Source organism: Pristis pectinata, chromosome 19, assembly GCF_009764475.1.
Source record: "Pristis pectinata isolate sPriPec2 chromosome 19, sPriPec2.1.pri, whole genome shotgun sequence".
Classification (NCBI taxonomy): Eukaryota; Metazoa; Chordata; class Chondrichthyes; order Rhinopristiformes; family Pristidae; genus Pristis; species Pristis pectinata.
In genome coordinates this window covers 6347289-6373283 of record NC_067423.1, presented here as the reverse complement: position 1 = coordinate 6373283, position 25995 = coordinate 6347289, and the positions used below count along the sequence as shown (strand labels likewise).

Genomic DNA, 25995 nt, shown 5'->3' with positions numbered 1-25995 from the left:
TATGCTGAAGGTTGAAAAATATCAACAATGAAGCTACAACTTATAAGAACCCTTGTATACACTAAATCCTTGTTATCTGTTGACTTATTATCCTCCTATAGCAAGTTATAATACTGAGTATTAATGTGTATTACTGGGAATATGGGTAAATGTAGCACATTCCTCCAGAGCCCTCTCATGTTGTGTGGTGAATTCCATTTGCTGTGAGATTGATTACATTTTTGGTATCTTGTGATGGCAAATAGTAATGTATCAATAGCCTGTGTGTGGCTGGAGCTGGGGTCAGGAACAATTAGGATCCAGAACGTGGGTAGGTGTGCATCCGGAATGCTTGTACGTTTCAGCTTGTACTTGCCAGCAATCTTAATGGTTTCCGTGTTCTCTGGTTTTCCGTGGGAATTCGATGCCCTTTTCCGCATGAATAACAGGGACCTAGTGTATAACTGGATTGCATAGCACGTTTAACTTCTGGGATCCTGAAATAGGAATTCTATAAAATAGACGGACAACAATGGACATCATATGATGAATCCAAAGCACTCATCTCATTAAAGGCTATCAGGATCGGTCGTATCTATGCAACACACAAAATGCTGGAGGAACTCAGCAGGTCAGGCAGCATCTGTGGAGGGAAATGAACATCAACGTTTCGGGCCGAGACCCTTCATCAGGACTTGTGTCTCTCTTGTGTCAGTCATATCTATAAACCACAAGCTCAGAGCTTAGACTTTTTATAACAGTTAACTGATTCTTCAGATTAGAATTGAGCTATTTTAGTAGCTGTAGATTCCATATCAAGGATGTGACATCTGAATGCTTAGGAGATAATATTAACCCCCAAAAAACAGGTGTGTTGGGATCTGCTAAGAGGTAAAGAATATAATTTGACTCTAACCCTGATCACTTCTGGGTTCAATGAAGTTAGGAGAAAGTGTAAGGAGTCAAGCTGCCCTCAGGAGGCAGAGGAACCATTTAAATTGTAAAAGGCTGAGATCCACACATTTAACCAGCTTTGCCCTTTTTTAACCTCACCCTTTTTGTTCCCAAATCTGGTTTAAAAACCCAGCAGCAAAAGAAAGAGAGAAGATATAAAGGGAAAAGATAAGTGGCCTCAGAGCTTTGCAAGAGAATCACCAATGAGAACTAACCAAGCAAGTAAGGAATGGACAGATATAAAAACATTAATCTTACCAATTTTATCAAATAAATATGCAAAAAAGCTGAGAAGTAAGAAAATGTAAGTTCTAAGATTGCATACCCAATAATGTTTATTACTTATTTTTTTATTTATCAAGGTTGTAGCTAACTGCAACCAAATTCTCATTTGGCAGTTTGTGCTTTGTGGCCAATGTGAACAATGTCAGCAATATTTGAGAAGGCAACCATTTAAAATTAATGTTTAGTATGGGTGCATTAGGCATTCTTTATAAGATATCTTTATTAGTCACATGTACATCGAAACACACAGTGAAATACACCTTTTGCGTAGAGTGTTCTGGGGGCAGCCCACAAGTGTCGCCACGCTTCCAGCGCCAACATAGCATAGCATAATTCTGTAATAATTGTTCAATATGTGCTGCATCTTCGTCACAGTCGTGAATGTGATATTATTTATGTATGTTGCAATTTCATGATTCATTCATGATTCTGGTGATCATCTGTTGATGTAGCTCTGAAATATCTCAGCAATAACTTAGTAAATATTATACCTTTATACAAAGAAAAATGGGAGAGCTTTCAAGTATATATGTGAAAACATCAATTTCATTAAATATTTTAAATAGGAACATCATTATCATGTAAATGTGTGATATGTATGTAATCAGATCTTTTTCTTACTACTATAGCTTGAAATCTTACTACTATTATGCACTGGGAAAATTGAATCAAATTTGATTGTTTTGAGGCAGAATTTTCAATGCTTTTTAACCCAGTGTAAATGTGTTTATTTTTTGAGCAGTTTTGTTGAATTTCCATGGTGTAATAACCACAGCTTTTGTGGTGATAACATGTGCCAAAGAACATCACGAGTGTATTATCAAACAAAAAAAAATGTCTCTGAGCCACAAAGACGTGTTAAGGCGCATGCATGAGCAAAGAGAGGTTTCAAGAAATATTTTAAAGGAGGAAAGCGAAGTAGACAGAAAAGTTGAGGGAATTCGAGTGTTTAAGGCCTTGGCAGCTGAAGGCCTAGCTACCAAAAGTGGAGCCATTAGAATCAGGATATTCAGGAGGTTAGAGTCGGAGGGATACAAAAATCTTATGTTTAAGAAATGAAAAGGAGCTAGAGATGTGAAAATAGGAAAATGAATTTCAAAATCAAGGCATTGTTTTAACTTTGAGCTACAATTGGTTATCAGGGATGGAGGTAGAGAACAGAGATATTAGGTAAATGGGACAGTACAAGTTGGTACAATAGAGTACTCTATTATACTTAGTACAATAGAGTTTTGTGTGATCTCAGGTTTCCAGAGCATGGGGTGGGTGGGGGGAAAGTAAGCCTGGAATGAATTAGAATATCCAAACTCAGAACTAGCAAAAGAGTGATGATGATTTCCGCAATCTATGAGGCAGGATGTTGGGATGAGGTGGGAGGGAAACTGAGATGCAGTGGGGATAGGCAGAATCGGTAAGAGTTGAAAACGAGCATTCTTCATGATGGCATTAATACATTCAATACTGAGGCAGTCAGATACCAGATTATTTTCCTGAGCTTGCACATGATATCCAATCTCAAATTATACATACAGTGGCATGCAAAAGTTTGGGCATCCCTGGTCAAAATTCCTGTTACTGTGAATAGTTAAGTGAGTAGAAGATGAACTGATCTCTTAAAGTCATAAAGTTTAAAGATTAAGCATTCTTTTCAACATTTTAAGCAAGATTAGTGTATTATTTTTGTTTTGTATAATTTTAGAGTGGGAAAAAAAGGAAAGGAGCACCATGCAAAAGTTTGGGCACCCCAAGAGATTTGAGCTCTCAGATAACTTTTACCAAGGTCTCAGACCTTCATTAGGTGTTAGGGCTATGGCTTGTTCACAGTCATCGTTAGGAAAGGCCAGGTGATGCAAATTTCAAAGCTTTATAAATACACTGACTCCTCAAACCTTGTCCCAACAATCAGCAGCCATGGGCTCCTCTAAGCAGCTGCCTAGCACTCTGAAAATTAAAATAAATGATGCCCACAAAGCAGGAGAAGGCTATAAGAAGATAGCAAAGCGTTTTCAGGTAGCCATTTCCTCAGTTCGTAATGTAATTAAGAAATGGCAGTTAACGGGAACGGTGGAGGTCGAGGTCTGGAAGACCAAGAAAACTTTCCGAGAGAACTGCTCGTAAGATTGCTGGAAAGGCAAATCAAAACCCCCGTTTGACTGCAAAAGACCTTCAGGAAGATTTAGCAGACTCGAGTGGTGGTGCACTGTTCTACTGTGCAGCGACACCTGCACAAATGTGACCTTCATGGAAGAGTCATCAGAAGAAAACCTTTCCTGCATCCTCACCACAAAATTCAGCGTCAGAAGTTTGCAAAGGAACACCTAAACAAGCCTGATGCATTTTGGAAACAAGTCCTGTGGACTGATGAAGTTAAAATAGAACTTTTTGGCCGCAATGAGCAAAGGTATGTTTGGAGAAAAAAGGGTGCAGAATTTCATGAAAAGAACACCTCTCCAACAGTTAAGCACGGGGGTGGATCGCTCATGCTTTTTGGGCTTGTGTTGCAGCCAGTGGCACGGGGAACATTCCACTGGTAGAGGGAAGAATGAATTCAATTAAATACCAGCAAATTCTGGAAGCAAACATCACACAGTCTGTAAAAAAAAAGCTGAAGATGAAAAGAGGATGGCTTCTACAACAGGATAACAATCCTAAACTCACCTCAAAATCCACAATGGACTACCTCAAGAGGCACAAGCTGAAGGTTTTGCCGTGGCCCTCACTGTCCCCCGACCTAAACATCATCGAAAATCTGTGGATAGACCTCAAAAGAGCAGTGCATGCAAGACGGCCCAAGAATCTCACAGAACTGGAAGCCTTTTGCAAGGAAGAACGGGCGAAAATCCCCCTAACAAGAATTGAAAGACTCTTAGCTGGCTACAGAAAGCGTTTACAAGCTGTGATACTTGCCAAAGGGGGTGTTACTAAGTACTGACCATGCAGGGTGCCCAAACTTTTGTCATCTTTATTTTTATGCCTTTTGGAAATCAGGTCATGTTTTACTCGCTTAGCTATTCACAGTAACAGAAATTTTGACCAGGGGTGCTCAAACTTTTGCATGCCACTGTATATCTTCTATATGATATCAGAGTCACCGATGCTGTTCATTGTTTCATAAATAGAGCTTAAATTCTTTTGCTTTTAATTGATTTAAAAGCTGAAGAAAAGCTGCCAAAGGACTACTTGGAAAATAGCTTTATTTTTTATAAATGGATAAGATTCCATGCCAGAAATAAATGTCAACTTTGGAGCATTTACATTTCTTTTTAAAGTGCTTCTACAGACTACTGACCCTATGCCAGTTGTTGTCTGATGTACTCATCAGTGGCCTAACAGTGGTGACCTGATAGGCAGAGGGAATTTCTACTATTAATAAGATTTTGAATGCACGTATGTTATTTACCGCTTTTAATTTAGTTTCACTTTACAGAGACTGAAAGTTGATGCACTCTTGACTGAAGATTTTAATAACGAAAAATACCCTGAACTTGACCGCAAATAAAAACCGAAAGACTTGAGGGCTATCCATAAAAGATATTTTGCGTAACATTTTCAGAAACAAATGAAACCTATTCCTCACTGGATCTATTCAAAATTATTTGCTATAAATGTCCTTTCTATATTTATTGTGAGTGGAAATAATAAAGTGCCGTTTCTGAAACTCCAATGCAAGAATCGATGCAATCCAATTTAACCTCAACTGTTTCCTTTGACATGAAGGAGAATGTCCTGAAGGCACAGCACAACAACAGTGACGCCATTGTATGTGGTAAATAAATGATAACTTGCACAAAATAATCACATTGTTATGTTGAAACTTCAGATACTATTTATAGCAGTTTTTTATTCCTGAATAACCAGTATGGATTTAACTCCCAAGTATTTAGTAACTTGCAACTATAATCACTGACAGCAATTGAATATTGTAAATAGCCTGGGGTGGAATTTTGGAGGAAATGTTGTTGGATGTGGGGTCTTTCTTCTCCAGCATGTTTGGATTTTTTTTTTAACATTACTGAAGAAGCACTAGCCCAAGATGAAGTAGGTAGATCGTCCAAGGCGGTGCTGTTGTATTTCATGTAGTTTGGAAAGTAACGGGGTGATCATCAAGGTCATCAAGGCAGGCACAGTAGTGTAGCGGTTAGCATAATGCTATTACAGCGCCAGCGACCAGGGTTCAATTCCTGCCACTGTCTGTAAGGAGTTTGTACGTTCTCCCCGTGTGTCTGCGTGGGTTTCCTCCAGGCGCTCTGGTTTCCTCCTACATTCCAAAGACGTGCAGGTTAGGAGCTGTGGGCATGCTATGTTGGCGCCAGAAGAGTGGCGATACTTGCGGGCTGCCCCCAGAACACTCGATGCAAAAGATGCATTTCACTATGTGCTTCTGTGTACATGTGACTAATAAAGATATCTTATCTCATGGTCATACAGCACGGAAACAGGATCATCAGCCTAGCTCATGCATGCCAACTTGAGCTAGTCCCATTTCCCTGCGTTTGATCCATATCCTTTCTATCTATGTACCTGTCCAAATGTCTTTTAAGCACTGTAATTGTAGCATCCTGTCCCACTTCCTCTGGCTGCTTGTTCCATGTACGCACCATTCTGTGTGGAAAAAGTTGACCCTCGGGTCCCTTTTAAATCTCTCCCCTTTCACCTTAAACCTATGCCCTCTGTTTTAGACTCCCCTACCCTGGGAAAAAGGCTGTGAACATTCACCTTATCTATGCCCCTCATGATTTTATAAACCTCTATAAGGTCACCCCTCAGCCTCCTACGCACCAGGAAAGAAAGTCCAAGCCTATTCAGTCTCTCCCTACAGCTCAAGCCTTCCAGTCCCAGGAACATCTTCCTGAGTGGCAATGAAGGAGCAATGATTTGTCTCCCATTAAGATGATGTGTGAATTGATAGGTATCTGCAGGTGATGGTGTTCCTGTGCACCTATTGACCTTTTGTCTATCCAGATGATAGAAGTTGTGGGTTTAGGAAGGACCTTGGCAAGTTGCTACAATACATCTTGGTAGCTCACTGTAGCTACTGTACATCTGTGGTGTGAGGAGTGATTTCTTTTGCTTAAGATGGTGAATGAAGTGACAATCAAGTGAATTATTTTGTCCTGGATGAATATTGAAGGCACATTCATCCAAGCAAATGGAAAATATTGTTGACACGAGACTGTAACGGGTCAGGCAGCATCTGTGGAGGGAAATGGACAGTCGATGTTTCGGGTCACCACACTGGCTCTCTCCCCTCTATCTTTCAGTCCAGATGAAGGGTTTCAACCCGAAACGTTGACTGTCCATTTCTTTCCACAGATGCTGCCTGACCCACTGGGTTCCACCAGCATCTTGTGTGTTGCGGAAGTATTGTATGGCATTCCTGACTCTCATTTAAAAGATGATGGGCAGGCTTTGGGAGTTAGGAGGTGAGTTACCTACCACAGAATCTGGTCTTTTTTGCCTTAATACATTCATTAAATATATGGCTGGTAAAGTTTCTCCTCAGTGGTGGTTGCCTGGATGTTGTTGATTGCAGATTTGATGTTAAACAAATATGAAGGAAAGGTGCTTAAACTTCCTCTTGCTGGAGATGGTTGGCACGGTAGTGTAGTGGCTAGTGGAACGCTTTGCAGTGCCAGCGACCCGGGTTCAAATCTGGCCACTGTCTGTAAGGAGTTTGTACATTCTCCCCGTGTCTGCGTGGGTTTACTCCCATGTTCCAAAGATGTACAGGTTAGGAAGTTGTGGGCATGATATGGTGGCGACACTTGCAGGCTGGCCTCCAGAACACTCTACGCAGAAGATGCATTTCACTGTGTGTTTTGATGTACATGTGACTAATAAAGAAATCTTATCTTATGGTTGGTACCTGGTACCACTGTTGGTGCCAATGTTCCTTAGCACTTAAGAGCTAAGAATACATTTTTCTGTGCATGAGCATGGACTTAATTCTTTATCTGTGGAGCTGCTAATGAAACTGAAAACTGTTCAATAACCATTGCACACCTCTGCTTCAGACTGTATATTCAATCTCTTAATTATTAGTTTTTTTTAAAGAATGTAATGGTGCAGAACCTAATCAAAGCAGGTAATGTTTTTATGAGGAATCAAATTTTTATTGTTACTTATCTGTATTCCAGACTCAAAGAAATCTATCCCTGAATACATTGTTGATGTAGAATCAATGGATATTTTTCCAGTTGGTTGGTGTGAAGCAAATGGATATCCTCTAACCCCACCATGTCGTGCAGTCTGTAAGTATCACTGAGGAAGTACCCATTATTCAGGTCAAACCAAATGCTCAGTTACTTAAGTAGTAAATTTTTGCAGGGAAATTTAACATGGGTTAAGTCTATGGGATTGATCGGTGGACTTAACTGGAGAAATAAGCCTATCCCTTCAGGAAGCCAGCTTCAAGATATCAACTTCCAAATTTTACAGAATGGGGCAAGGGTTGAACAGCCACGCAAGTCTCTAGAGACAGGCTAGAATTTTAAATGTGTAAGTTGAAGTTAAAGGCTTCTAATCCAACATTGGGTATTTGCTGCGGTTGGGTGGGTTTATCTGACTTCAGGAAGACCACCATCACCAGCCACCCTCCCCACCTGCACCACAGACACACACACACACACACGCGCACAGACGCACACACACAGACACACACACGCACACACACAGGCACACACGCACACACACAGGCACACGCACACAGACATGCGCACACGCACGCGCACACACGCGCGCGCGCACACACACACACACACACACACACACACACACACACACACACACACACACACACACACACACACACACACACTGTAAACATCTCAGCTTGTAGAAATTAGCCAGCTTCCTGCTAAAATTAACCAGCCCAGGCAAACACCTGGTGAATATTGATATTGCACACTTTAAAATCTGGCCAAACTTGCAGACCCTCAGAAATCTCTGCAAAGATATTTGGATGTTCAAGAGCTGCAACGCAATGTACACCGAGTCCTGATGCAGGGGCTTCAACCCAAAGCGTTGACAATTCCTTCTTCTCCCAGCAAATTTTTTACCTCTCACATTTTATACATTCATTTTCATTACTGCACTCCACCTTCTGAGAGGAATGCATTCACCTGTGAATGGCTTCATAGTCATGTTTCAGATTCCTCGCTTTATAGTCACTGAGGAGTGTTTTAAAGATAAGGGGTAATGGTTTTCCATTTTTAAGGGTGAATGCAAAATCATCTTTCCGTTATGGCTTTAAGGTTCTATTTCCTCCTTCATACCTAATGTCATCAATAAAATTTATGTAGGACCACTATCGCTTAAATCTTGAGTAATGAGCACCAATGCAGTCCACAGGCTCTGTATTGTGGAAAGAAATCATGAGCACACAATGTATATTCACCACAATGATTGGACACAGTCTGACTAATGTGATCTGACATCGTAGTCCCACAATACTGCATGCAGTGTCTGCTTCATAGCTGGTCCACTGAGATTAGAGGGTAACGTGCAGCAGACCTCATAGATTCTGTGCCTCCCACACAGCCCCTGCCTACATTTCTGCTGAAGTTGCGGTGTTAGAGCACCAAAAGAGTTTGCTTGTCCAACTCTCCTGAGAGTTGCACAAACTAGAAGAGCAACATACACCTCACAAGCTATGATTTGGTCATCCCTGTCAAATATGCTCAAGCATTAGATAAATCATTTTAGTTTAGAATTCTTTAAGTCAAAGAATAAGCAAAAACTATAGAATGTCCCATTTTTTTGAATTTAACCCAGGATCATAAAACTCTGTGGTTCAGATTGTTAAATCAAATTTGATTATTTTGTTCTGATTCATTTAATTTCGGTGTGTAATTAGATTGTCAACTCTCGAGTTTCTTTACAATCAGTTAAAATTTACCTTTTAATTTATTCTTCAAGAAGATTCTGACTCCCTGTTCTTGTAGACAAGTGGTCAAAATAAATGCCCAAGGTCTTAACTAATAATTTTTTGAATAATGTAAATTACTTAATTAGCTAGTATGTTCCCTTCATGGTAAGTAAGGCGTGGAGCCTACTGTTGGTGGAGAACTGCAAGACATAACACTCTCCTGGAGGTCTGCAAAGATATGCCCCTCAAGCAAACTATTTCAGATAGACTTATTAGTTAAACTAACCTTCTTGAATCCCAAGACATTATGAGCAAATGAATATAATTCCAGATTTCGGTGCATGGGGTATAGGATGCACATATAATCTGTTGTGAGTGTAATTGAATGAAAATGCACTTTTGCACTGCGGAATTAAAGCTAGATAATCTTTGCATTGAAGAATATATGGGGTCAGAAACTCAGTTTGGGAATAACTAGTACACTGAGATAATGAACAACTCAGTTCAGCCTGAGACAAGGGATAGAAGTGGTAACAGGAGGGGAGGACTAAAGATTGGCTTCAGTCATCCCAGTATTTAACCTGGTGAAATGCAACTCATCCAAGAGAGGATAATAGTGAGACAACCCTGAGTTTGGGAGTGGTGAACAGATTTGATGCAACATTATAGCAGTGTGCTACATCATTATCTTTTCACCACTCCTGTGGTTCAGGATTGTCTGACTGCTATCCTCCCTTGGATGGGTTGCATCTAATAGGCTGAGACTTATTTTGATGAAAACCCTTTTCATAAAGTAGGCAGAAAGAGGGCTCAGTTTCCACCTCAACTTTGTCATCAAAGTCAATTGAAATAAAATGGTGTTCATAAATGGGAGTGCCAAATGATTGGCACTTTTATGCTACTGCTGAGAATGAGTTTCACCCATGTTAAAGAGAAATTGCCCATCTTTATTGTCGATCACTGGTTTTTGTGAAAGGTGGTACGATTCAAAGAATTAAGTCTATGCCTGGGAAAGTAATCTTTCTTTTCTCTAACTTACAGGTCAGAAACAGAAGAAAATTGCTGTAGTACAACCAGAAAAACAGTGAGTTAAGACTTAAGTTATCACGTGAGACTGTTAAATATATACAGGCACGGTAGCATAGTGGTTAGCACAGTGCTTTACAGCGCCAGCGACCTGGGTTCAAATCCGGCCACTGTCTGTAAGGAGTTTGTATGTTCTCCCCGTGTCTGTGTGGGTTTCCTCCAGGTGCTCTGGTTTCCTCCCACATTCCAAAGACGTACGGGTTAGGAAGTTGTGGGCATGCTATGTTAGCGCCGGAAGCATGGCGACACTTGCAGGCTGCCCCCCAAAATCACTACACAAAAGATGTATTTCACTGTGTGTTTCGATGTACATGTGACTGATAAAGATCTTAAAAGATCTTAGTTAGGATTTGCATGTTGCTGTAGTGTATAGAGCTTGTTTATCACTGGGTGCTGATGCAGAGTCTCGAACTGAAACATTGACCATCCCTTTGCCTCCACAGATGACCTGCTGAGCTCTTCCAGCAGTTTTACTGCATTATCAGTTTTACAGTCTGCATTTGGGGATCTGTCCTGGAGAATACTATTGAGCTTAATTTCAATTGACAATACAATTTTATAATCATTTCTACAACCCTGTCAACTATACTGTTCATAATTTATAATCTCTGTGTTTTACAACATATATTTTAAAATCAAAGATTTATTACTGTGGCTGAAACATTAAAAAAAACATTTTAATTATGTTTTTCATCATTATTTTATGCTGTCAGAAGAAATACTCTCATTTCCTTGACATTGAAGCAAAATTTTGCTACTTGTCTTAACACATTAATAGGAAGGGTTGAGAGGGATTTGGGTAAAACGCAGGCAAATGGGACTAGCTCAGTTAGGCACCTTTGTCAGCATGGACAAAAGGCTTGTTTCCGTGCTGTATAGCACAATGACTATGATCCATGTCACAAAGTATGCACTTGCCTCAAAATTCAATTGTACGTTAGTGCCTTTTTTAGCTCAGCATGTATGATAATCAGTGTTTCCTGAAATGTACCATTGTTATCTGAGTCACACAACTCCAGAAGTTTGCTGAGCACTTATTTTCATCTATCAACTTGGATGGATTTGCCATTTCCCACGTCAGATGTAACGACATCATTCCAAGCACAGTGCCTATTGCCACCATGTTGTTCCAGAATGTGCCGGTTGTTGGGTGCTAACAAGCCAACCAAGTCTTGGCTCTGCAGTTGAACAATTTAAAGGAGGTCTCCTTGAGTAAGCCCCAACAGATGCAGGGATGTGTCTTAGGTAGGCTTCCTTTAAAAGAAACACTGCTTTGGTTGGGTGAAAGTACACATAAAATACTGAAGGCGAAAGGCGCAAAGCATTCAGCATTGTAACAATCCCATTGGAAAAAAGCGATCCATGTTAAAATATAAGTTAGAAAGAAACCTGGTTCAAGGCAGTTTTCTTGCAAATTGCAGGTCAGTTAACTTTCTGCAAATTTAAATAAAAACTAATCCACTGAATAACAATCCATAAAATATCAGGTGAAAAGCTGGCCTCTAATTACCCATTGCTTAACATAAGTACTGGTAAACATGTGAGACTGCCAAGGTGTTTTGTTTTCCAAAGCTGAGGAAAGGCCTGCAAAAGAAATATTTATATTTGGGATAATTTGAGTTCTGTAGGAACAATATCCGGTTTGGAAACTGCCCAGTTGAGGGGTACTGTCAGTCTGTATTCTACTTTGCCACAGTTACAGATTATAGCCTAAATTTTTAACGTTGATTCATCTTTTGTGTTGTATATAGCCTTCTAAAATCTTGATAATTTGCAATGACAGCCCAAAATTGTTCAAAATAATAACATCAAGGGAATAATTTTAACCAAATCCAGGTAGCGAGAAACCTATTAGATAGATCAACTGTAAAGGAGTATATGGTATGGTTACTCTGAAATTTTTGTAGAACAATGGAACTTGTTTTATGGAAGGGTTATGTTAATATTTCAAGTTGTACTGTTGACTTTTACTGATTTTTTTTTTCCTAATATTAGGCTCCATTCCACACCAGTTGAGACAATCCCTCATGACTCCTGTGCCATTACAACAGAACCAGGTGAGTTACTCAGTTGAAAGGCTGTGGATAATCTCCTTATTCCCACAATTGATGGTCTCATTACAGGCACAGTGCCTTTGGTCAGAATGATGAAGGAGAGTATTTCAGCTTCACCTTTTGCTCGGGAATGAGGCAGTTTCAGGTTGAATAGCTGTTATATATCCTCCCTGATTTTACAGTTATTGAATAAGACAAACTGCCATCCCACCTGATCCCACACCATTCCCAAAAGGTAGTGCAGGTTACTTGCCCAGGTATCCATACAGATGATTTCAGCTATACAAGGAGGTTGAACAGTGACGTAGGTGGGAGAAGCTTAAGCTCTGCATTCTAGAGAAAATCAATTCTGGCAAAGAGTCACGGACCCAAAACATGAAATGTTTCTCTTACCATTGATGCTGCCTGACCGGCTGAGTGACTCCAGCAGTTTTAATTTCACATGAACAGTTTCTGCACTTTTATCCTCTTTATGTCCAGGATTGGGTTCTTTGGAGTTCAATGGTACCAGGTTAGTTGCTGGCCTGAGCGGGGAATTGAATCAGGTTTATTATCACTGACGTATGACATGAAGTTTGTTGTTTTGTGGCAGTAGTACAGTGCTGGTGAAGGTTCTTAATGTTAGATGCCGCCTTCTCGATGCACCACCTCTTGAAGATGTCCTCGATGGTGGGGAGGGTTGTGCCTGTGATGGAGCTGGCTGAGTCTACAACCCTCTGCAGCCTCTTTCGATCCTGCAAATTGGAGCCTCCATACCAGGCAGTGATGCAACCAGTCAGACTACTCTCCACTGTACATCTGTAGAAACTTGCAAAAGTCTCTGGTGACATACCGAATCTCCTCAAACTCCTAATGAAGTAGAGTTGCTGGCATGCCTTCTTTGTGATTGCATCAATGTGTTGGGCCCAAGATAGATCCTTTGAGATGTTCACACCCAGGAACTTGAAGCTGCTCATGATGTCTTTTTACGCTAGACCATCCTAGTAGGGAGAGGAACTGAGCAAGAAGAGTCTCAAACTCTTCTCACACGACAGATTCACGCCGCTGTCTGTAAGGAGTTTGTACGTTCTCCCTGTGTGTCTGTGTGGGCTTCCTCTGGGTGCTCCGGTTTCCTCCCACATTCCAAAAAGACATACTGGTTAGGAAGTTGTGGGCATGCTATGTTGGCACCAGAAGAGTGGCGACACTTGCGGGCTGCCCCCAGAACGTTTTCAGTAACACAAAAAGACGCATTTCACTGTGTGTTTCGATGTACATGTGACTAGTAAATAAATATTTTAATATCTTTTTTTTTAAAAAAAAGAGCACCTGCCCATTAACCTTTCATAAGGATGTTACCAGGACTGAGGTGCTCGAGTAATAAGGAGAGACTGGATAGGCTGGGACTTTCTTCCCTGGAGTGAAGGGGGCTGAGGGGTGACCTTTTAGAGATTTATAAAATCATGAGGGGCATAGATATAGGGGATAGGGGAGTCTAAAACCAGAAGGCATAGATTTAAGGTGGGAGGGTAAATATTTAAAGGGGACCTGAGGGGCAACTTTTTCACGCAGAAGGTGGTAGATATGTGCAACGAGCTGCCAGACGAAATGGTAGAGGTGGATACAATTACAACATTTTAAAGACATTCAGACAGGTACATGGATAGGAAAGGTTTGGAGGGATTTGGGCCAAATGCAGGCAAATGGAACTAGGTTGGATAGGCAAATTGGTTGCCATGGACAAGTCGGGCCGAAGGGCCTGTTTTCTGTGCTGTACAAGTCTATGATTCTCACCACTTTCCTCTCCCTGCTGGACAGGGAGCCTACTGGGAAATGTCAGAAGTGATCCAATAGATAAAATATCCTGGGCCACACATTCCCAAGACCCAGATGGTTGGCTGCCTATTTTCCACTCCTTAGCCAGTTTCTGGTCCCAAGTCCAAATCAAGCTCTTTTTTTTTTCCCTCCAGCGACCTTGTCTTCCCAGCAATAACTTATCTTGTTCATATTTAGATCAATTAACCTAAAAGTTGAATGATATGAATTTTTGCTTGTACCATCTTCTGCTTCCTTCCATCTCTAAAACTTTACACCGTGGATTTGTGTTAAAATTTGCAAGTCTAAGTTTTAATGTGGGAGCTCTTTTTTTTAATAAAAGACCTCAGATCAGGGAAATTACTTTCTTTTCTTTTTTTTCCATAGGTACTACCAATGGCAAATATTGCTGTTCCAAAATATATTTCAATCATCGTTGTTTCTCAGGTCCATATCTAAACAAAGGGCGAATAGCAGAACTTCCTCAGTCTGTTGGACCTGGGAAATGTGTGCTCGTTCTAAAAGAGGTAAGCTGGATGGAAGAGCACAAGTCAAATCACCTCGCCAATCAGGTTGCTTTAAAATCGATGTGATGTTGTGGTCACTATCCCCAAAATGCTCGCCCACCGAGAAGTCTTTCACCTGACCAGGTTCATTGCCTAATACCAGATCCAGCATGGCCTCTCCTCTAGTCAGCCTGTCTACATACTGTATCAGGAATCCTTCCTGGACACCTAACAAATTCTGCCCCATCTAAACCTTTTGCACTAAGGAGGTGCCAATCAATATTAGGGAAGTTGAAGTCGCCCATGACAACAACCCTGTTATTTTTGCACCTTTCCAAAATTTGCCTACTTTTCTATTCCTCAGTCCCGATAACTATTTGGGGGTCTGTAGAATACTCTCAATAGAGTGATCACTCCCTTCCTGTTTCTGATTTCCACCCACACTGACTCAATAGACTATCCTTCTACAATGTCCTTCCTTCCTTACAGCTGTGATATTATTATCCCTGATTAGCAATGTCACCCCTTCTACCCCCTTCCCTGTCCCTTTTGAAACATCTAAACCCCAGAACCTCAAGCAGCCACTCTTGCCCTTGCAACAGCCAAGTCTCTGTAATGGCCACATCGTAATTCCATGTACTGATCCACGCTCTAAGTTCATCACCCTTATTCTTAACACTTCTCACATTAAGGTAAACACATTTCAACCTATCTAACTGATTGCATTTATGCCCCATCCCCTGCCTATACTTCCTTACCTTCTCTGTACACATCGCATCTACTTCTACACCGACTGATCCATCTTCCAATCTAACACTCCGGTTCCCACCCCCCTGCCAACCTAGCTTCAACCCTCCCTAAAAGCTCTAGCAAACCTGCCTGCAAGGACATTAGTCCCTCTCCAGTTCAGCTGTAACCCGTCCCTTTTGTACAGGTCATACCTACCCCAGAAGAGATTCCAATGGTCCACAAATCTGAAACCCTGCCCACTGCACCAACTCTTCAGCCACTCATTAGTCTGCTGTATCTTCCTGTTCTTTCCTTCCCTGGCACGTGGCACAGGCAGCAATCCAGAGAATACTACCCTTGAGGTCCTGCTTTTTAGCTTCCTTCCTAACTCCCAGTACTCACTTTTCAGGACCTTATCCCTTATCTTACCTGTGTCGTTGGTGCCAATGTGCACCATGGCTTCTGGCTAATCCTATCTACTGCTAAACTATCAATTACCTACTAGCTGCCTAACGATTTTACTCTACTTATATTTCACATATTAAAAATATTCAGATAGTATGTTTGTATTTTCCATAATTTAGTTTCAACTTTAATATTGCTAGCTACAGAATTGATCTCCTATACTTTTTTTGTCTTTAAAATAGGTTCTCACTCTATTGATTAATGCAGCATACAAACCAGGGCGTGTGCTACGGGAGTTACAGCTCGAGGATGACCCAGAATGGAACTGTCAGGAAGAGACATTAAAAGCCAAGTACGTTTATTAGTGTCAGGTTATATAAAGACATGATTAGTTGGCTTAGTGATAAGCGAATAACTAAGTAGTTTGGGTAAATAACTCGCAAAGGGGACATATGAGTTGCAAAACAAGGTAGACTTGTCTTTCAGTCAGCTACATGCACTGTTGTGCTTTGTTATGTACTGCACAATGCTTATCAGCTTAATTCATTCCAAAATTGAAAGAAGAAATTCAGTACATTATTTTTGTTTTGAGAGCTCTTCCTGTCCCAGAGGTATGACTTGCATACAATGGTGCTTGTACTCAATATGCACTTGTGTGGCCGTTGCTGGGTGTTGTTTTCAGGATGGCCTGTGCTCATGCTATGAACTTCAGATAGTAAAAGTTGTCTCATATTCGAATAATTTTCCAGTACATTTGGGTGAGTGTCCCTGTTCAGTACAGCAGTGTAATTGAAGGTAGACTTTTTAAGTTAACTAATTCAAATGATATTTAGGAAAAAAAGTTTGTGAAATTGAATCTGGTATGACTTGGATGTAAAAGTAGAAGTAATTTAACATTCTTGGAAGCTACAGTGATAAGTAAATCATTACCTAGATAACACAGGAAATATGTACATTTTTTGAGCTCATTTTCTTTGGAAGAGCAAAGGATTCAAGGCTATATTTTCCAGTTTACAGTACTTGCATAGAACCACTTAACATGCCTGTCCTACATTTTCCTGAATGTGGTATTGGGTAGATGTTAACCTGATTACTGTTGCTGAGTTAATGCTTGTCTAAAGATAGCAGACAGAAGAATGAAGGGAGCTCTCTATGTTTGCGTTTAGACATTCACTACTAGCTTTTGCACAGAATTAGATTCTTTGCTGTCAATGCACAGCATTTTAGATTACACCCTGTCAGGCTTAGCAAAACCATACAAAATGCACTTTTATTTCTTTCTGAATGTGTGATGTGTGTGACTGGAATTAATTGCCAAGAGATCACAGATTTTTTTTTAAACAAATCCAGTATTTTAAGAAGAATTGTATGATTTATTTGAAGGTCAATTTTTAGGCTTTCTTAAAAACGTATTTAAACCAATTTAATCCTAGTCTATGTTAATAGCTGTATTGTAGTACAATAGGCAATTACTTTGAAAGTTTCTGAATTTTGCTAGAATGCTTGTACACAAAAAGCCCTAGTCGTTGAGCTTTTTATGATTTGGTGCAACAATACGTTGACTTATCTAGGTTTATTATGCACAAGGAATATTCATCATAAAATAAATATGTAGGAATAAAATCACCTAACGGAAAGAATAGGAAAGGACAAGAAGGATACGGGCCTCGTGCAGGCAAATGGGATTAGCGCAGATAGGCATCCTGGTCAGCGTGGACAAAAATTGCTAGAATCATAGAATGGTTACAAACAGGAGGAAGCCATTCAGGCTATTGAGTTCGTAGCAAATCTTTGTAAAAGTCATCCAGGCAATTGCACTTTCCAATCATCTACCCGTCACCCTGCAGTTTTTTCCCTTTCAGATGCTTTTCTCACTCTTTGAATGCTGAAGTTGATTCTTCCCCAATGCTCTCCCTGAAATTGCTCTCCAGATCCTACACACGGTGTGTGAAAGCAGTCCCAACTGTCTGCTCTGTCCATAGCATTCATGCTTTAACTTTCTCCATCGGATCCCCTCACAACCTTCATTCCAAGAAGAAACAAAAGACTGCAGATGCTGGAATCTAGGTGAAAAACACAACGATGCTGGAGGAACTCAGCAGGCCAGGCAGCATCTGTGGAGAAAAGCAGGCGGTCAACATTTCAGGTCGGGACCCTTTTTCAGGACTGAGATGAAAAACACAATGATGCTGAAAGAACTCAGCAGGCCAGGCAGCAAAGAAAAACACGATGATGCTGAAGAAGGGTCCTGACCCAAAACGTTGACTGCCTGCTTTTCTCCACGGATGCTGCCTGGCCTGCTGAGTTCCTCCAGCATCACCGTGTTTTTCATCTTCATTCCAAGGAGAATTGCTTCAGCTTCCCAGTTTTTCCCTATAGCTAAAGTCTTTCATCCCTCGATGCCTCTGAGATGTCTTCCTTTCCTTAACCACGACTTCCCTCTTGTTATAGTTGTCAGAGCCCTCAACTGCCTCGCACCTATTTCTCACACCTTTACTGTCATTCCACCTCCTCCTGGCCAGAGCAATGGCTTGTTTTTCATTCTATGTTATTAATATATATTAGAAAAAGTCATTGAGAAATACAGCAGAAACAGGCCCAACTTGTCCATGCCGACCAAGATGCCCATCTAAGTTAATCCTGTTTGCCCACGATATAGTGAGTAAGTGAGATGAATGGCACAGGTGCATTTAATTGGAAGTGTTTAGGTGCATGAATGAGAAGAGATGATATGGAGGAGCAGGAACATCAGCAGGGCTGACTAGCCTGTTTCTGAGCTGTAATTCCAGGGTATGTAACCTGATCCCTTGGAAAGACCTGGAAAATGCTCGGCTTAATCCACACCACTGAGGAGGCAACACTCAAGCATCCAGTCTGAGCCCAGCGCTCCATCCGAGCAATGGGATGTGCACTCCTTCACCGTGAACTGGTCCCACCTAATTCCACCAGCACTGCATCTGAGATCCCAAGGCATTACCCTGAAAAGGGAACTGTGGCACAGTGCCATCCACTGATCCTGGAGCCAATCCCTGGGGAACTCCACTGTCCATTTCCCACTACTCTGGAAAAACAACCTTTCACTGCTACTCTCCATTTCCAATTACTTGGTCAATTGTTAAGCCATGCTGCTACAGCCCCTTTCATTTCTCCAGCCTTGATGGTAAGGCTGTTACTGCCACCTTATTGGACACCTTTTGGAAGTACGTATGTATCACTTTAACTGCATTTCCCCTGTTGGCCCTGTGATATTTCACTGGACATCTCCATTAAGTTGGACATGATTTCCCTTTAACAAGTCCACACTGGCTTTCTGTAATCAATCCAAACTTTTCCGAGTGACTGCTGTTCATTGTTTCTTGAACTTTCCCCACCACTGGTGTCAAACCAACTGGTCTGTAGTTACCTAGTATATTCTATTATGCTTAGGTGAAAATAAAATGAATTTCTCTGATTTATTTTAACTTCTGCAAATGTATATTGGACTTCTGTATTTTGCTGCCTTCCATTCACCCCACTTTTTTCTCTCACTTTCTCCTACAACCCTTGTTCCCTCTGCAAGATGTGTACAACCCTCTTCCACTGCTGGTTTCAGCTGTTTAGAAGGCTAGGCATGAGTAGTGATCTCTGAATCAGGCAATGTGCTCCGTGTGGCCACAGTCAAAAGTCGAGTTTATTGTCATATGCACAAGTACATGTACAGTGAAAAACAATTGCAGCAGCATCACAGGCACAGAGCATCAGATAAGCAGCATTCACAAGAAAAACATAAATTAAACATAAATTGTACACAATTTTTACAAGAAAGAATACAATAAGAACAAAAAAAAACTAAATCCTTTTTAGTGCAAAGTGGTCATAGTGTTGCTAAACTGCAGTGATTAGGGTTGTGCTGGTTGGTTCAAGAACCAAATAGTTGAAGGGAAGTAGCTGTTCTTGAACCTGGTGGTGTGGGACTTCAGGGCTTCTGTACCTCCTGCCTGATGGAAGCAATCTTTTGATAACGTACCAACAACCTTTTCTTCTGCTGATATCAAGTGAATTTAAGAAGCTCATGCTGTGAATGCAAAAAGTTTAGGAAAAAATCCATGAGCACTGGAGGTGCTTTGGAGGGAATTGACATGCCTGTGGTCAAAATGAAACATTGCCAAATGGAATGTTGTTACAAAACAAGGCAAGGGTTTTATTTTATTTTAAAATAGAGGCTTTAAACGACTGGAAGCAAATTTAGGTCAGTGAGCAGACGGGTGAACAAGATTTGGAGGATGGTATTTAATTTGATCAAAGAATGAAGGCAATGCATTGTGGTGAGAATGATAGATTGAAATAAATTTTACCTCTAGACACCTCATGAAGAGGAAAAACAGGAAGCAGGCGCAAACGATGTAGAAATGAGAGAGTGCAAAACTTAGAAAAAGCTCTCACTTCACTTGTACCCCATACCAATGAAGAATGTTCTCTGATACAGTAACGTATTATGTTCTCTCTTACATAAATTAACAACATAAGTTATACTTGTGAATGCTGTGTGCCTGTGATGCTGCTGCAAGTTTTTCATTGTACCTGTGCATGCATGTACTTGAGCATATGACGACAAACTCGACTTTTGATTTTGACTTTGACTTTGACAACAGGTGACAGCATTAAGTGATGTCAACAGTGAGGACAAGACTGTGTGAGTTAGGACCCAGCAGAGTTTTTCACTGCATTAATGAGTGGTGGAAGGCAGAGACCCATGTACTGGAGCACTGAAATGATTAAGTCTGGAGATAATCAAAGCTGGGTGAGGGTTTTAATCAATGGAACGCAGGCAAACATAAAACTGGAAAGAGGTGGTCTTAGTGATGAAGCGGAAAGGAAACCAGAAGCTCAGGTTGGAGTTGGGTATGATGCCAAGGATGCAAGTAGTCTGGTGAGACATTAATTCGAACCAGTGGCAAGATAGAGTTTATTGTACAAATAGCAGACAATGGGCTGATGCTGGTCATTCTAAATGGCTCTAAATCCAGGACTTCTGTACATATGCTGTCAAACGTGAAAGCCCTGGGCTGAATGTAAGATTCTAAATGCCGAATCTATCATGTTACTTTGCCTATAGACTCCATGTGCAGTTCAGCATTAGAACTGTCTTTATGAATTCCCTAGCATTTATGCTTTCCTGTTAGATTCAGGACCCCATTGATTAGGGATTGTAGGGCTGCAGATAGGAAGAAGAGGGAATTTTATTTTTTAAAAATTATTTTGGTTTGGTTTAATATCTGTGCAACTCCAAATTATTTTGCTCTTTTAAGACTCCCCCTCAAATACCAGTTTCTGACCATAACCTAACTCATCGCTCAATTTATCTCTTCATTTGTCTCAGGATCCAATTTTAATGCATGTACCTATGAAACTCTTTGAACAGCGCCCATCTTTAAGATGCAATATAAATTTATGTAGTTACCGCCTAGAATCATAGCAAAATAATTGAGATTTCTTTACTAGTGACAGATTTGCTTTAATAGTGATGCTACTCCCAGTTTTGCTTTCTGCTTTTGATTTTAGTATCTTTACTAGTATGTTTGTCACTGATAAAGAGCTGCTGTTCCTGGAACTGAGTACATTGTTCACATTGAAGCAAATTATTACCTGTGATCAAGTGAGTGATAATTTCTATGTGTAGCAATGTATTTTTGTTCTCACTTGAATATATTATTTGAATAAAATTTGTAAATCGGCTAATCCAACCCACAGATAATGTAAAACTGCTTGTCAGTTTACACAGAGTATCTTGAACATAATACACATCTCAAAATCCAGAATACCAAAAATATTTTGATTCTTTGGAGGTAAATTTGTCAGTCCTTAAATAGAAAAATATAACTAAATAGTAACAAATGGTTCAAATGTAAGAGTCATTTTAATCTTCTTTAAGCAACTGTGAATAGAAATATCTTTAACTTATCTAAAAATAACATTGTTCCTCCCAGATGTGATATTTTACTGGTAAAATACAAGCAGCTACTTCAATGGCAGAATTATTTTTGGACTAGAATAATTGTTGGTCTGTTACCACAATAGTTTTGTTTTGACAAGAATGCATAATGTTTGAAAGAAAAAAAACTCCCTAATTTTTCAATTATATGCCCTTTTAGAATCTGAACACTTTTTATATATTCAATTATCTAGCAGCAACCTACAGACTGTGGGTTGGAGATTCTGTGATGGTAAAACTTCAAGAATGTGCACTATAAACTGATAACCGGTTTACATAAGCTGATTAATATCTAGCCCAGAAGTTTGCTTGTGTAGTGCTAACTTTCAAACAGCATTACAGCACGGATGCAGGCCCTTCGGCCCAACCAGTCCATACCGACCATGGTTCCCACCCAGCTAGTCCCAATTTCCTGCATTCGGCCCATTTCCCTCCAGACACTATGCCAGCTACAAACATACATACTTTCAGCTGGAGTATTGGGTAAGGTGATATCCCCTGTGTCAGGGGTCACACTGGAAATATCTAATATAAAGGAAAGTGTATACAAATAATGGTTCTGCTTTACTGATATCCATGAAAGTCTGCCTTCGAGGTTGATTCACACTGTGCTGAAATTGTTCATTACAACTGACACTTGTTATCACCAGCACCATTTAAAAGAATTGCACATTCAATACCCTCCACCATTAACAATGAAACAGGATGAGAAAGCCCAAAGTTTCACTTGCACACGGGATTCCCCGTGGCGGACAGCCCTGTTGTGCACATGTTTGTGTGCTTCCAATACACAGCTCAGGGTCAGCATCAATCTAAAGTGGTTCCTCTTCTTCGGCATATGATTGGCTCATCAAATAGGCAGCACATCGTGGAGGTCTGTGCCTGCTCTTCCACCATCAGTTATTATTCTTCCATTCCGTGCCACTTTTCTATCTCCAAGTCCAAGTCTGGATACTGGGCACAAGAACTAGCCCCTCCAGAGATAGCAAATGACTCCAGTTAGGTGTGTGTGTGCTCAGACACAGAAAAGCCATATTGCCGCAAGGACCCCTGTTGCCTAACTTACCTTCAAGCCTTCCTTGAAGAGATGCAAAAATGCAACATCCCCACTGACTTCTGGGAACCTCTGGCCCGTGACCGCTCAAAGTGCAGAAGGAGCATTCAAGATGGTATTGAGCCAATGCATCGGAAGCCATGCATAAGCAGAGAAGGAGTGCACCACCTCACAAACTATCTGCCTGTCCGCCCCATCAGCTACCTCCTATCTCATCCATGGAGGAGTCTGTAGTTCCCAAGTTGACCCTGCAACTCACTAAACCAGAATGGAAGCATGTCTCAATCCCATGGAATCAGAATCAGATTTATTGTCACTGACATATGTCATGGAGTTTGTGATTTTGCGGCAGCAGTACGGTGCAAAGACATACACGTTGCTATAAGTTACAAAAATAAATAAATGGTGCAAAAGAGGAATTACGAGGTAGTGTTCATGGGTTCATGGACCATTCAGAAATCTGATGGTGGAGGGGAAGAAGCTGTTCCTGAATTGTTGAGTGTGGGTCTTCAGGCTCCTGCACCTCCTCCCCGATGGTGGTAAAGTGAAGAGAGCATGTCCTGAGTGGTGAGGGTCCTTAATGATGGATGCTGCCTACTTGAGGCACTGCATCTTGAAGATGTCATCAGTGGCAGGGAAGGTTGTGCCCATGCTGGAGCTGGTTGAGTCTGCAACCCTCTGCAGCATCTTTCGATCCTGCGCATTGGAGCCTCCATACCAGGCGGCGCCTCAGAAAAACTACCTAAGAAAAAGGTGGAAGCACTTGAAAAAGGTCTGGGGTGAAGAGCCCCTTATCAATCTTCCTTCCATTGCTACCAGCATCTATAACTTGTGCTTTGTCTTTCTTGTTCTTACCAGGGGAAATGATGGGCTAAGTTGGCCTTCCCCTTTTTTGGTGTCAGGCTGATTTTGTGTGCCACCTTGTGCTGCAAGAAAGAGGGAGGCATACAGCCAGTGAATAGCACAGGTAAAGCTGCACAGATATTCATTATAACCTGGCACAGATCCTAACTGGCATGTTTTTCCATGCAGCCAAATTTCTAGGCCATTGAAATAAAACCTCACTGAGCCTAAATGTGTCCCTGATTTAAACAAACCTATTAGCATACCATAGATTTTAATGTAAATCAAGCTTACTACAATAAACAATTGAGTTAGAACAAGCAGACCCAGCAGGATACAATGATGGAAATTGTGTTGAGCCTAATTGAAAGGCAAGCTGTGGTGTGAATTCTGGACAATGTATGCATTTGTTGCCTGATAAAGCGACTCACCATCTGCACACAGCTGGGATGAGGCAACCAGTCTGAGGAAACGACCACAATAAAGAAAAGTGGCAAGAGATAATTATAGCCAGACAATCTGGGAGGATATAGTGAAAAATACATCATTGTTTCTCTCTACAAAACATCAGTGATCTGGACCGTAAAGGAAATTTGCATGTCAGAATATGCAACTGAAGATTTTGGACTGATTAACTTGATTTAAATGGGAACGACATCAAAAACAAACCGTATGAATGCAGTAACATTTTGAGGTTCTGTTTTGGCCTTTTTAAACAGAATAAAATGACACTCAATTTCAATCAATTCATCTCTGATTCACTAAATCCAACAATTTTTGTATGCATCTTCAATGAAAATATTTCATGGCATGTTAACTAAAATCGGACACCAAACTCAGACAGCCAGAAGCTTAGCCTGAAGAATCAGCGTAAAGGAGATGAGACATCAGAGATATCTGGGAGAGGAATTCCAGAGTTTAGAGCCCAGACAGGTGAAGATCCTCCACCGGAAGTAGATACAAGAAAATCATGAATAGCCAAGAGATTAGAATTGGAGAATACTGTGATACTTAAAGGTGTGGACCTGGAATAAGTTAGAGATGGTGAGTGTGGTGACCATCGAGGATTGTGAAGAGGATGAGACTTTTAAAATCAAGGCATTGCTGGATGGGGATGTATAGGTAAGCAAGAGTAGGTATGATGGGTAAAAGGGACGGTTCAAGTTCAGATGCAGTCAGCAGTATTACAGCGGTAACTCAGGTGTGTATAGAGATCCTGAGAGGTCTAAACAGAGCGAGTGTGAAGGGAACATGTCCTCCTCTGGCAGAATCTGGAACTTGCGGTCACCCATTTACACTGGAAATTAGATGAATTTTTTTTACCTCAAAGGATCCTGAGTGTTAGAAACTCTCTTCCTCAAAGAGCAATGGAAGCAGAGTCTTTGAATAGTTTTAATGCAAGGATAGATAGACTGTGGATAAACAAGGGGGTGAAAAGTCACCAGAGATGAGCAGGAATGCAGAGTTCGGGTTACACTCATTTCGGCACTGATCTCATTAAATCGTGGAGCAGACTCGAGGGATGAGTAGCTTACTCCGGTTACTAATTCATTCAAGATGGAATAGAATATTAGAATAGTTGAGGTGGAGATAAGGATAATTATTTACTCAATTTTTGGGATCTGGGCTTCACTGACGTGACCAGCAGTTATTGCCGTTGAGATGGAAGTGAGTTTCAGCAGAGATGGGTGACGTTATGGAGGTGGAAGTTGGCAGCCTTGCTGATGGAGGGGTTATGAGATGATAAACTCTATTCAAGGTTGCAAAGGCAGGGAGAGGAATGAAATTGGTAACTAAAAAATTAATTTTTATTACTGAGAAACTCTCTTCCTAATATTTAATTGAAGGAAATTTGTACTCATCCATTGCTGTCGGATATACCTTGTGGGGGAAAAAAATCAGGCATGCCTTCGGACAATGAAGTGGTTGATGGCAGAAGTGTTCTGGGAGAGTCCTCAGCGTGTATAATGATTTTATTTTGCCAAGTCGGATTATGGATTATTCTGTGTTTTCACAAGATCACAAGACAAGGGAGCAGAAGTAGGCTGCTCCAAGGAAAAGAGGAAAAAGAAAAAGAAATGAGAAATTGGGGGTGGGGGGGGCAGGTGAAAAAAAAAACTATTCTAACCCCAATTTCTGGCCTTATCCCCATATCCCTTGATACCCCGACTATTTAGATATCTGTCTATCTCTTCCTTAAATGCTTCCAATGATCTGGCCTCCACTACTGTACCTGGCAAGAAATTCCACAAATTCACCACCCTCTGGCTAAAGAAATTTCTCTTCATCTCTGTTTTAAACCTGTATCCGCTAATTCTAAGATTGTGCCCTCTGGTCCTGGACTCACCCACCAAGGGAAACAGCCTAGCCACATCTACTCTGTCCAGTCCTTTCAACATTTTAAATGTCTCTATGAGGTCCCCTCTCATTCTTCTGTACTCCAGTGAGTATAGTCCAAGAGCCAACAA

The 25995-nt window shown here is 40.9% G+C and overlaps 1 protein-coding gene across 3 annotated transcripts in view; it reads left to right on the top strand.

Annotated features, from left to right (window-relative positions):
• sfmbt2 (Scm like with four mbt domains 2) overlaps positions 1 to 25995 on the top strand; it is a 172201-nt gene that overhangs the window by 115029 nt on the left and 31177 nt on the right. For all 3 annotated transcript variants that reach the window (XM_052033972.1, XM_052033970.1, XM_052033971.1), the window contains exons 12-16: positions 7356 to 7469; positions 10127 to 10169; positions 12167 to 12228; positions 14407 to 14546; positions 15902 to 16011. In XM_052033972.1, the coding sequence (XP_051889932.1) occupies positions 7356 to 7469; positions 10127 to 10169; positions 12167 to 12228; positions 14407 to 14546; positions 15902 to 16011 (469 nt within the window). The remainder of the gene's footprint in view (positions 1 to 7355; positions 7470 to 10126; positions 10170 to 12166; positions 12229 to 14406; positions 14547 to 15901; positions 16012 to 25995) is intronic.